This window comes from Callionymus lyra, chromosome 11 (genome assembly GCF_982586985.1).
Source record: "Callionymus lyra chromosome 11, fCalLyr1.hap1.1, whole genome shotgun sequence".
NCBI lineage: Eukaryota > Metazoa > Chordata > Actinopteri > Syngnathiformes > Callionymidae > Callionymus > Callionymus lyra.
The window spans coordinates 19340489-19354657 of record NC_141828.1 but is presented as its reverse complement, the minus strand read 5'-3'; the positions used below and the strand labels follow the sequence as shown (position 1 = coordinate 19354657).

General features: G+C 38.7%; 1 protein-coding gene across 3 annotated transcripts in view; it reads right to left on the bottom strand.

Annotated features, from left to right (window-relative positions):
* LOC148069546 (methylated-DNA--protein-cysteine methyltransferase-like) overlaps window positions 1-14169 on the bottom strand; it is an 89418-nt gene that overhangs the window by 50677 nt on the left and 24572 nt on the right. For all 3 annotated transcript variants that reach the window (XM_087802223.1, XM_087802224.1, XM_087802225.1), the window contains exon 5: window positions 10067-10229. In XM_087802223.1, the coding sequence (XP_087658349.1) occupies window positions 10067-10229 (163 nt within the window). The remainder of the gene's footprint in view (window positions 1-10066; window positions 10230-14169) is intronic.

Sequence of the window (14169 nt, the reverse complement as noted above, 5' to 3'; positions counted from 1 at the left end):
AAATCCTTTTCCGATTTCAGCGTGTGTGAAAGACCTGGTACAGTATTTCCCTCTTTAATTGTGCCACTTGAGAAATTGACGTGCCTCTGAAACATGGCATGAATCTCGCAGTTATTGCAGTCCCCTTGGCAGGGAATGTTGATACAACATCTGCATGCTATAGAAAGTAATGGAAGTAGCAGAGGTGGCAGCTGCAACTCAACAGGAAGTGTGCCATTTTCAGGCAGCGCTGCTGTGAGAACCACTAACTGCCAGCCTGGTCTTGCAGGCGGCTCTGATTGCCAGGACACTATGACAAACACGCATGGGCTGCGAGTGTTGCATCCTGGGGGATGACAGCTTCTGTTTGATTGTCAATAAGGCTCATTAGCAGAAAAAATGGAAAACGCGAAAAGAGATTAAATAGCTTGAGACGGGGTCCCCCTCTTGTTTCATTACAGAAAATTTATCAGAGCCTTTTGTCTATTTGGGGAAAAAAAAATCACTTATGGAATCTGAGGTAAAGGTTTAGGAAACAGAAAGCACCATTTATCATTTAGTCGCCATTCAAAAACCTTCTTTCCGATATGAATAAAACAATTGATCAATATTTTACTATCGGAGATGATTTTGAAAACTCAAACATTTAAAACTAATTAAAAAAGTCTATAACCAGTTGATAGACGTTCTCTCCACTGGACTGGCAAACTGAGTTCAGTTGTGGTCAATCTTTTTAAACGAGGAAGTTATGTGAATAAAGGGGGGGAAAAAAAAGAGGGGAAATGATGGAGGGATTATGAGGGAACATTTCTAACGTTAAGCACATTTAGAGAAAGAGGTCCTTGTATATTGTTTTGCAAACTTCAAATATACTACACCCTCCTCTCTTCTCATCCTTCTTCTATCCTCCATCCCTCTGTCCACCCCCGAGTCTGGTTTTGCTTGAGGTTTCTGCCTTTTAAAGGGACGTTTTTCCTCACCACTACTTATTGTTGATTCATTGGGATCCGTTTTTCATTTCTCCTATATAGTCTTACTTAAACTGCAAAGTAGCTTGAGATAACCTTGTCATGGTTTGGCATTTAAAAGTGAATTAAATTGATATTTTTATTACAATTTCCCACATCAGGAGGATTAAAGTTGTTTAGAAGAAACAAGCTTTTTAAAATATATATAAATATAATTCAGTGATTTGCTCTAGAGACTCAAAAGGATAGAAAAATCATGAAATATGATGCTGTCAGATTGGATTAAGTTAATATACTGATCCTAACTAGTCTCCTGCAACAACGTTAACAGTGGTTTAATTCGGAAGATCATTAACAGTAGATGCGTCACCATCCAATCGATTTGCTAGGTTGAGTATGAACGATTTAATGGTTCTATTGCATTCCTGTCCGGAATCTTTGGCTCAAAATGTTGGCTTTGGTATAATTTCCTCGAACTATAAAGTTCAATAGGTACACGCCGTGCTGGATCTAAGGTCGAGAGACACACTAACCTAAGAATGTCATCAGCTCCTCGGGTCCGAAAACCTCCGAGTCTCTTAATTCCACATCCAGCCGGGGCGCGTGTTTCCCTCCATCTTAAGACAAGAACCGCCAAACCCCGGGCCAGCCAGCGAGAGAGGCCTTTCCCCCGAAGAGTCCTTGTCACGGCGCGCCAAACCTCTGTGATTATCGTTGTTTTTGCAGAGAGTGTCCACGGCTGCCAATACCGCTGTTCCATAAATGAATTTGGCCCCTCGTCAACGAATTACCTAACACGCAGAACTGTGTACGTGTCACATCCAATTCCAACTCACCGGCTTTGGTGGTGTGTGTCAGCTGGAGGACTTAATCATCAATCGTCAATCATAATAAGCCCGGGCGCATTGATAGGAGCCTCTCTCCCCCCCCCCCCCCCCTTCACTGTTAACTAAACTGTAAAAGGAGAAGTTAAAACTGACCTTGTTAAATGGAGACCACAATTTATATTCCTAATTCAGTGTATGGATTAATTAGACTTGGCATGTATCAGTTTCCATGTGGCAGCTCTTGGAAGATATATCGACTTGATCAAATCACTTCCTAGCTTTTATTAAAACAAAAAACTAGCTGGACGGATATCTGTCGCGCTAATCTTTATCCATCGCGATGTGTGTGGTTTTTTTTTCGCCGCGAACACACTTTGCATATTTTTTTCAGCGGCAGACTTTTAATTACCGCTTAATTGGACCATTTATAGAGGAGACTTTTTTCCCAACATTAGCGTCTAATCAATAGCCTCCATCTTACATCATACAAAATTAATCACTGTGACCTGTTATCAGGCTTTAATGCGGCAACACACACACACACACACCTCGCATGCAAACTGGCAAAGAGTGTTCCACGGAAGAATCTGGCTCATATTTTCCCCTCACTCCCTGATCCAATCCACTCCTCTCTCCGTCGTCATATAGATCGGGAGAGTCTGCGGGGGCCAGAGGCGCTGACAGAGCCCAGATGCTCCCAGTCTGTCTGGTGGGACCCGAGGAGACTGGTGCCACAGGGTCCCGGAGCCTCTGTTGTGCCGCCCCTCCGTCAACATGACCAAGGCTAGACCTGCTCTTTCTCCCCGGGCCGCACTGACAGGCCCTTCGCTGCACAAGATACAGCCGCTCAAGTCACTCTCTCTCACGTTATGGTGCGGCTGCTCATCAGCCGCTTCGCATTAAGAGACCCCCGGAGTTCAGGGGGTCACAGTGACGCACAAGGTTACCTTTTCGAAGCTCATGCTGAAACTATGTGTCCGGTCACATGTTCTTAGCGTTTTTCTCTTGCCAACATTTTTGGTAAATTAAATCAAATACAGTTAAATTACTGGAAACATATCTTGTAATAGATATGAAACTTATTGACTATAGCGGTTAGAACAACAACCAGCAAACATTCCAATCCAAAAATAACAAACTACAAATCTGAGCATACATTTCATCCTGACTACTTCACGTTCACACAAAGTTAACTTTCTATTTGTCTTCACAATGAGTTCAAAAACTTTAAATAATAATACGACTCCAAGCTAACTGTGACCTCAACTTGAAAGGTCAATGCATATGTGTGTTGAAGCAAAATGAGTCCAAATATTTTACTCTGTCTTGTCAGATCAAGGATTTACATTATATTGGTTAAAAAAGGTGGATATGAAATTGGGTACAATTATTTATACATTATATATATTTCAAAGACTAAACCCATATTTAAGAACACATTATTAAGTTTGTGACGGCAAGAAAAACAGGTTGAAAAGTGATCTTTGAGACAAGAATATACTTCACACGATCCAACAGGAAGCACCCATTGATTTTTAACCCTTGTGTTGTCTCTGGGTCAAGGTGACCCAACCGCCAGAAAACAAATGTGTTCGAGATATCCCTTGTGTTGTCTTTGGGTCAAGGTGACCCGACGGCCAGAAAACAAATGTGTTCGAGGTATCTTTGTTGTTGTCTCTGGGTCAAGGTGACCCGCAGGCCTAAAAAACAAATATGTTTGGGGTATCTCTCGCGTTGTATTTGGGTCAAGGTGACCCGAAGGCCTAAAAAACAAATATGTTTGGGGTATCCTTTGTGTTGTCTCTTGGTCAAGGTGACCTGAAGGCCTGAAAACAAATATGTTTGAGGTATCTCTTGTGTTGTCCCTGGGTCAATGTGACCCGACGGCTAGAAAACAAATGTGTACGAGGTATCCCTTGTGTTGACTTGGGTCAAGGTGACCCGACGGCCAGAAAAAAAATGTGTTTGGGGTATCTCTCGCGTTGTATTTGGGTCAAGGTGACCCGAAGCCTGAAAACAAATGTGTTTTGGGTATCCCTTGTGTCGTCTCTGGGTCAAGGTGACCTGAAGGCCTGAAAACAAATGTGTTTCGGGTATCCCTTGTGTTATCTCTGGGTCAAGGTGACCCGAAGGCCTGAAAACAAATGTGTCAAGGGTATCCCTTGTGTTGTTTTTTGGTCAAGGTGACCTGAAAGGCCTGAAAACAAATGTGTCAAGGGTATCCCTTGTGTTGTTTTTTGGTCAAGGTTACCCAAAGGCCTGAAAACAAATGTGTCCGGGGTATCTGTTGTGTTGTCTCTGGGTCAAGGTGACCTGAAAGGCCTGAAAACAAATGTCTTCGGGGTATCTCTTGTGTTGTCGTGCCCCCCCAGGTCAAGGTGACCGGAAGGCCTAAAAACAAATAGGTTTTGGATATACCTTGTTTTGTCTCTGGGTCAAGGTGAATGACCTCAGCCACTATGTATTTCTGCAAGCCAGGGAGGTCACAACACATTTGTTTTCTGGCGTCTGGGTCACCTTGACCCTGAGATAACACAAGGGTTAAAAAATACAGTAGCGTCCAACCACAGGCAAGCAGAGTCAAGTATCATTATACATCTACAGAGATATAACCGTTGTTTTAACATTTAAAAAAAACATTTGCATCGTAATCTGTTAAGCTCATATTTTAAGTAATATTTCGAAAGAAAGTGTGACTTTTTCCTCTGACTGTAGAGAAAGTCGTATCTTCACCCACCACACAATCATTGTGGCTTCACTGCGGAAAGTCAATTTTATTAATTCAACTTCATCACCAATGTAAACTTGTGAGGAGAGCGGGTGTGTGTGTGTGTGCGTTGGGGGGGGGACGGGTCCCTTTGTTCTGAAGGAACAAAAAGACACCATAACAATCCTCCATCCTCGGCTTTCGCTCTCAAAACACAAAGATCATTACAAAAGCATCAAAGTAGGCGATGTTTGGGATGAAGTTTCTCTTTGTAGTGGCGGCGTGGCGCGGCCTGTGCTGGTATTAGATGCTGCTGTGGCAGCTGTTGTGGCTGGCTGTGTGGTGCCTGGCTGTCAGGGCCTCGGAGAACCGCCTGTCCCGGCAGACAGACAGAGGGGGAGGAAACCTGATAGTGCAAGAGTCTATCTACCGCCGTGTCTACCCGTCTGAGTCGATGTTGCAATGGTACGAGGGCTACTCCTTCCATTTATACCGACCGGGGCTGAGCTGTCAAAAACTTTCAGACAACTTCAGTAGACAAGATTGAAACTGTAGCCTTTGATTCTATTAAAGAAGGATTACATGTTAGCACCAAATATTCTGGTTTAATCATGTAATTCAATTTAAAAAACAACTGGTTTACGACCTTACAACCTTCTTACTAATCCAACATGAACCTTTCCATTAATATGAGCTTCATCAGAATTCTCAAGAATCATCTTTAGTAATATGAAACTGACTCAATAGTCTATACTGATTATTTTTACAGCAGTCATTTTAAGTTATTTTCCGAGAACCTGGACTAGATTTGACACATACATGGGCCTGACTTAAGAAGAAGAACAGCTGGTTCATCCAGTTCCAACTGAATTCAACAAAAAGCTGCTACATTTGTGTGTATTTATGAAAATAACTTTTAAAGTCATTTAAATTCTCCTAACTCAGACAGCACTAAGTGAGCACTTTAAAATCAACATTCTAAATATAGTTATTTAAGAAATTACTTTGTTTTGGAGAATTTATTTTGATACAATGTACATCCTCTGGATGAAGCCAATGCTGCATAAGAGCCTTCGGTAAAGTTTGTTTTCTTTTTTAAAACATTGGCTATAGAAAAATCTTTGTCAAATCTTAATATATTTTATTTTCGAGAATTCTAGACACTTTTGTGATGAATAATTCAACAATAGAAATATGAGGAAAATGTGTTAATTTTTTTTTTACAATTGTATGAAATACATAGAAACTTTAAAGAACAATTAATTGGTCAAACATGTCACATTTAAATTTAATATTGCTGTTAAATAACCATTAAACTGCTACATTTTAAACAACCAAAAATGAACAAAGGGTGAAAAAAACAAGTTTAAGTTAATAAATGTGAAGAAATAAGAATATCTATTCATGGTATTTATCTGGATTTTCTTGTGAAAAACTGGAATTAATTACTTTTCTAGTTATCAAGGAATATACAAAATAAAATACACGTATAAAAGTACAATTATATTCTCAGTAAAAAAAAAAATTCACTTTTATATTACAAAAGAGTATTAAATAATATTATGAGAGAAATGTAACAGCTGAGAAATTGAGTTAGATATTCTCTTAGTTAGAGAAAATAATATTTACAATCCTGAAATAACAAATGAATGTGATAAGCATAACGTGATATCTATAATATTTGGCAAAACTGTATTTTGTTCCTACAATGACAATGAAAGAAAAATGACATTTATTACCAAACAATCAAATCAAGATACATCATGTCTTTGTGCCCACTTCCAAGTGTGACCCCATTTCCTATTGAACTTAATCCTTTGTAACTTTGTGTTCTGCATGAACCATAACTTGGATTGTGGACTGGTAGCTGGAGAGGTGCCAGTTCACCTCCTGGGCACTGCCAAGGTGCCCTTGAGTGGAGCGCTGAACCCAAAACCGCATGGGGCGACGCACTCTAATTGCAGGATATTGTTCCTGTGTGTGTGTGTGTGTGTGTGTGGGAGTGTGTACGTGTGAGTTTGAAACAAATAAACGAGTGAAACAATTGGAATTTCACAGCGAGGGACTAATAATGAGTTTCATGTTAATCTGGTTAGTGTTGGAATATTACTGTTGATTTAAACCCCGTTACCGATGTGGCTCAAGAATTGACCTCGGCGTCGTCCCTGCTCTCGACGGAAGTTCTCGTGAAAAAAAACGACTTTTTGATGCGATAAACGAGATTGATGAGAAGCGAGAAATTAATGTAGAGGGTTATGAGTAAACAAGAGTGGACGATGGGGGGAAGTTTTTTAAGTCGTTCTTGCTTTGATTAAAACAACACCATTAGGTCGAAGGTACGACACGAGTAAAGCCACCAAAGTATATCCTTTTTCTGCTGCTCAAATGAGTGTGTGTCGTCTAGAGTGTGTGTGTGTGTGTGTGAGGGGTTAATAAATGTTGAATCAAACGCCGCACGAGACACTCACACTCCTTAAGGGTTGCCCATTAGCGGTGTGTGGGTGCATGGGGAGTTTATCAGTGTCTGGGTGATTTATGAAGTCAGACTCAATATCATCCACTTCACCCACACACATATGGACATACACATGTGAACACACCAACACACACATGGCCACATGCTCACACACCAACACACACACACACACACGCTCACGCACTCTTGAACTGGAAAATGGGGGCAGTTATTAGTCCAAAATTAAAGGTTTCACAGAGATTAACAGTGTGGATGATGAGATCGTCTTAGCTTCTTTTAATATAATTCTGTTTATATCTTAGCGAGCGTGATACACAAGTGGCAAAGATGATGAATGCACGACCTCAAAATACTCAGCGTCGATACTCCTCCCTGCGTATCATTCATGTAAATGTGGAGGAAGAGAAACTTCAGACAGGAAAACTTGCCGGGAATTATTTAACTTGTATTTTGTAACGTTTCTAATAAAATCGAACTTTTGTTTTGCAACTTATTGAAGGCTTTAAATGCACAAATATTTCAATTCACTATGAATTACTAGTGAAGACTAGAGAGAGGCAAACATGATTTTATTTATCTTTTGAGGACATTAAAAGTGGAACTAGACAATTTATAATCTGTTCTTTTTATTGAAAACTAACTTTTAATGCTAATAAAATACAATCGTAATAGATAAGTGCATAACACTGATATCCAAAGTAAAGTAAATATATAAATTCTACTATATGTTTTACTTTATATTTTTAAATCATATGCAGTGACAAATCCTTTTATATATTCATATACACATTATATATTTTAGGAAGTCATACAATGAAAAAAAAGAGTCAAATACTTCAAATATTTAATGAAATAATAATCAAATATTTCCAGTAAAAAAAAAAATGTTGTCGAATGTTAAAGAAAAGAAACTTCACAAAAAGTGTAACTTTTAACTAAAAAGACGTTCTTTATCTTCTGTTGAATAGTAACTGTCTTGACCAAAACTTGAAATTCTAAAACATCCAGAAAGTCATTCATTTATTTATTTTTTAACTTGATAAGGACATTTATAATCTATAACTGTAAAATTATAGTTACATTTTTCGTGTAATTTACTCGATAAAATGAATCTCACGTCTTCTTCTCACTACAAATTGTTAATACTAATAGTAAAAACTTCACTAGACCTACAAACTCAATGAGAAATCTAAACGTAATGATCATAAAAATTAAAGGTTACCATGTTTGAATTTGAGTGTGTTCATTTTTGTTTTTTTGTTTTCAGAATCTAAAGATTTCCTCAAAGTTAAGATTAGAAAATATAGTTGTGATGTCCGTCCTAAGGTGTTGCTATGACTTCATGTACTTTAAGAAGGTCCAGACACTTCTGCTAGGATAAAAGTACAGACAAGAAGCTGAGCATCAGATCTTGAAGCAGATGATATTGTGACGAGGAACTAGTTAAAAACAAAAGGTGAGATTGACTAGTTATTAAAAAAGTTATCAGACGCCCCAGTTACTGTCTTTGATGCTGGACTTGTTTTCCAACAACCTCTCGCAGCAGCAGCATCTCTGGCTGCTAAACTCCATAGAATTTACTTAGCCACGAGCAAGAAAAAAAAAAAAAAAACGGAGGGTGCTTACAGTGCACTTCAGAGTGCGCCCCGGCTTAAATGGGACCCCTTGTGGCTGTGTCACAGCTCCCTTCGTTAGGGGGCCGACTGTAGCCTGTAGTCACCACAGGCATCATTAGCCCTCTGTGAAACCACAGACTGAGTCTCATTCTTCATCTGCCTGTCTGCTGCCTCAACATCCACGCTACCACGGCGCTCCGATGTCAGACTAAGTGAGTCCAGCAGCTCAGCGAGACAGGCGTGCGGAGCCCGATCGGATGTGGAATTCAAAAAAAAAAATGCAGCAAAGTTCAAACGTATTCAGAGGAGGGGGTGGGGGCTTGAATTGGTTCTGCAAAGGTTAGAACCAGGGGTTATTTTGGGAGGTTTCATTGTTAGGCTACCTGGGACGTTCGGATGAGGAATAACTTTGGGGATGTCAGGGTCACTCTGGAATTGCAGGAGAGAAAGAGGGGGTGGGGGGGTCTTAGGAAGGAAAATGAGGAAAAAAAAAAAAGTGGACTTGTTTTTCCCAGTAAATCTCAGGAAATATTAATAATCAGTCAAAGCAGATGATGTTTTCTAAGCACTCACAATCACCGCCGCCCTGCTCCATATGGTATTTCTAAGATAAAATAATTCTTCCCAGAGGGATTTCAAAAGCGGGCCGCATTGAAAATAAAAACAACATACAAACAATTAAGTTGGAGATTAATGTGCAGGATGGATTCAAGGTTGAAATTTTTTTTTGATTCCAGTTTCCCGTTCTGTACTGCCCTCTAATGGAAAACACACTCCTCAGGAATAAAAGGAAGCAGCAGCAGCAGCGGCGGCGGCAGAGGCAGCAGCAGCAATGAGAGGAGACATATAGCATAATCAATGCTGAGCCTTCGCAACACCAAATCAATTGTGTAATTTCACACAATTAAAATGATGAAAAGGCAACCGTTTGACAGTCGGAGACGCGCACTTATTTAAATGGAGTAATCGTACGCTATATGTACGTCTCCTCGCTTGGAGGTGTGTTATGAGCAGACAATGAGATCTAAATGAAGACAAAACAAATGCTTGACTACAAAGCTTTGTAGCGGTAAAAATTCAGAGCCTTTATCACTGGATGTCGAACAAAGCAACCACTTGGCAGGGAATTAAAAAAAAACAACGAGAGGTACAAAGACTAATTCTGCTCTGGATACAAAAAAAAAAAATAAAAACAACAACAACAACAATGCGAGAGACATATTTTTAAGGGAATAATAACTCTTTAGAAAAACCATTCCAGCACTATCTGGCAAATGCAACAGTGGCCCAGGGGAGCATATGTTTGTAATTCCTACTGTTCTCGGTTTAAGTTATTTTTGTACATTCTAATTCCGCAAACAACTCTGTATCGCATTAGCGATGCAACCATCTCTATTCTTAGATTTTCTACATTTAAAACAGGAGGATAAACTGAATATTTACAAGGAGCTCCACTTCAGTTTTTTATACTGTGTGTGTGTTTGCGAGCGTACCGAGTGGGGAACAGTCGCTGTCATGCTTCAGCCTTTTTTTTTTTCCGCTCCGGCTCTCGTGGGTGAGCAGCCATTGTTTGAGGTGGTCACCATCGCCGCCCATGTACGACCCGCTCTGACCGCTGCTGGTGATGACTCGGTGGCAGGGGATGATGAGAGGAATCTGGCACAACAAACAATGGGAAATGTCAAATCCGGACCCTGAAAACGTGTACATTTATTTCTTGCTTTTTAACACGCCTCAGCACACAGTAGAAGCACTTTCTTGAAATACATAGGAAAGTTATAGACCGAACTTCAGACGAGAAATAGTTGAAAAACATATAAAAGAATGAAAACAAATGTCATAGTTATGATAATATGATGAAAAAAAACGTCTTGATCAAGTTTGAGATTTTAAAAGTTCAATTCTATTACATCAATATTTTAAATGTTTGTTCTTTATGAGCAACAGTGACTATTGACAACATTTTTATCATGTAATTGAAAATGCATAAGAGGCGGATGAAAGTTTTCCCTTAATATTAAAAAAACATTTTTAACTGTCCCGAACAAAAGAAAATGACGTTTTTGATCTTATACGATATTTGATTAATAATGATAAATCAATTATTACGTCATAAGCTTCAATGAAGAAACGTTTGGAGTACAATTATAGAATTTGTCATTAAACTTGACTGGATCATATGTTCTACTGTGTAATAAGACATATATCTGGGTCAGCACACACAAGACTCAGAAGTGTATGGTTAAAATGGAAACGACACGGAGAACTTTGACTTCTGAACATCCGATCTCATCCTCCAGCGACAATGTGTTAGAAATGAATCCAAAACTTTTAAACTTGATGTGCAAGGAAGGTCGTGTGATAAATATAGTATCGATTTCACCCAGAATCTGTCTAATTATTGAACATTACATTAAGAAAATAAAAAATAAAAATTGAATTTTTTGTATTACTATTATTTAATTATTACTATACTATTAAGATTTAACACTTGTTTTCTGAATGAACCATAACTTTTATTAAATTATTAAACAGTATTATTCTCCATAAGCACCTTAATATGTTCACTTACAAAAGGTTAATAAAAATGTTACTTATTGCATCATTTTGAATTTAAAAAAAGAAGAAACTATTGCTAATAAAGTGACAGCTATTCATTTTGAAACACCCTCTTTTTCCATCTACTTCTATACATTAATACCTATTTTATGTGACTATAAAGTCACATAAATAACGATTATCGCAGCACGTTTTTGTACATAAAGATACAAATACATTTAGCCCATAAGAGTTTAATTTAATTTGTAAATGAAAATATTGATAATATAATAGAATAAAGAGACACAAATTTAATTAAACGAAATCCACAATATTCATTAAAGTACTAGATATTTTTATGTACTCCTCATTTGGGGGCATATATTCAACATTTTCCAAAAATGGGTAATAAAGTGACAGAAAATCATTTTATTTTCCCTCCATTTCTTGTTTTATCTACAAAAGGGAACACTTAAGAGTCAAAAAATCGAAAATAATGTGGAAATCTTTGAAAAACAACGGTTAACCTGTTACCTAAAGCCGACAAAACACAAATAAAAAGGTGTTAACAGTTTTCTTTTATAAGCACAACTCAGTTCACCTCAGATATGCATTATGTACGACAGCTTCTCCCGCAGACGACTTTAAAGTAACTACACGATGTGAATCTACACGTTTTCATTGTTGCAACACGGCGCGAAAACAAAGTGTCTGGTTTGATCCCGTGCATGTGCTCATTCGGGGTGATGGCGCCGTCTTTGGGTATCAATGTTTTTTAAAAGTGTAAAGCAAAGACGCAATCAAAAATTAATGGGCAAAAACACCAGCAGGATGAATATTCAATGCAGAGGGTGTCAACATTAAGATCTGATAACCCTGTGATCATTAAAAAGAGGAAGTCGGTGGAGCGTTTACTCTTGTTGCAGACGACTGCCAGGGGGGTCCCGGGTTCTTTGTAAACTAAATGGCTGGAGAAGGATTAAACAGCACCTCCATCATTGTAAATTCACAACAAGACAAGCGGCGACGGCTGAAGTGAATCGCACCAATTATTCCCATTAAATCTTTCTAATCGTTCTCATTTTTTTCACCCGCGTTTTTCCTCGACTCGTATGGAAGAGATAGCAGCTCTTCAGCGTCGGTGGATAAAAAAAAAAAAGAAAAAAAAGGGGGGAACGAGCGGCGTGTTTCAGTTCAGATCCATCATTAAACCCACTCCCATATCAACAGCAATAAAACTTTCCGAGCCCCAGATTAACCTTGCAGACAGAGAAATACTGCTCGAGTATTCAGATCAATATTGTTCCCCGGGTTTGGAGGGAGAGCAGGGTACCCTCAAGGCCTTTGGATCTGCTTCTTCACTTGTGGGGGGGGAAAAGAGCACTACACAAGGCTTATCAATACTCAAATCCTGGTGTAGAAGAAGTGCCACAGAGAGGCGAGGATCGATTGAGCACACTGAGCTTTTCACAGCTGAAGCCCGAGTGGAGCAGCACTACTGACAAGTAATTGACACCGACAATCTGACTCTGGATCTGTATCAGGAGCTGAGGGCTCAGGCTCCCAGACTCCCCGACGAAAAAGGGAGGCAATGTGTGTAAAACATGAGGCGGGGAGTTCCGCGCCGCCGTCCACAAGCGACGCCATTGGCTAATGTAATATTTAAAGTACACGGGGAAATGCATATTAAATATTTGCAGTAACTCTCGGTTGGAAATCACTTCTTTACCACAATAAGAGAAAGAAAAAAAAAGAAAAGTTGAGCGATGCGAGGATGGACAGCGGCTATTTCGCTGTGAGAGAAACATCTCAGAGGCTGCGTTTCTGTACGAGTTTCTCTGCACACCGGTGGTGCCCACAGCACTACATGGGCAGAGCTAAACGGGCTTTGATCAAAGGGTTTGATCAAAAGGAGACAAACCACTTGCCCTCTAGCCCTCCACTTGGTACACAGTGGATTCCCAGGCAAAATGATGCAGCCCAGGTTTTCCTGCAAGAATTAGAGATTTGTAGAGAACATCGGCAGCAAAGGCGAAAGAATGCAGGAACAAAAGGTGCGGGCTTAAAATGCTGCTGTAGGTAGATTTTTGACTTTCTGCCTCTCTCACTGGGACTCGTTTATCTTCCAGCACACACACACATATATATTTATATATATATATATATGAACCTGATGCACATCTTCTACGTTAGCTCACTAATCAATAATTCAATCATATCTGCTGCTAATCTCTAATAAATATTTCATCAGATTAAAGCCTCCTGGAATGACCTGAATCACCTATAGCTTTTACTTATTTGAAACTTCTTCTTCTTGAGTCAAATACACGCACATAATACCCGACAATAAGAAGTCGTAGAGAAGATGTAGGACTTGATAGATACAATGTAATGTGTGCTAATACGCTACGGTCATTTACACAAGAATGATTTACTGAAATCACCATCTTTTGCGATCCATTTTTATTCATTAAGTCACGAAAAAATGATTAGAGCAGCATTTTTTCTTCACTTTGTTGTAGATTAGACAGTGTGGTACAAATAAATTGTACAATTGTTTGTACAAATATGAAGATACGAAGAGAAATAGCACATAAGAGTTGATTTTAATCTGTATATCAAGAGATTATCGATGTTTAACAAAGTTTAAATTGTGTTTTCTTGAATTTTATTAGGTTTTTTAAGTTTAAATCGCTATGACATTGTACTCAAAAAAACAACACAGATGTTTTCTTTACCTTTTTTTTAGACACTTGCTTACATGATACACCAGAGTTTCTGCTTAATTAATAAACATGTTTTTTTATTATTATCTTGGGTAGTCAAACCATAACTAAAATATTTCAATTTGTTGTATAACATTTAATTAATGGACCGTTGTGGAAAAATAAAGGCTAAATTCATGATATAACATAAATAAATAAGTGTATATATGTATCTAATGTCAAATTTAAAGGTAGTAGTTTTTTATTACTTAAGGTGGACACCAGTACCTAGACTTATTATAGGTTCAAAATGTTCAGAAGACTAAATACTCTCATAAGTTTAAATGGATTTT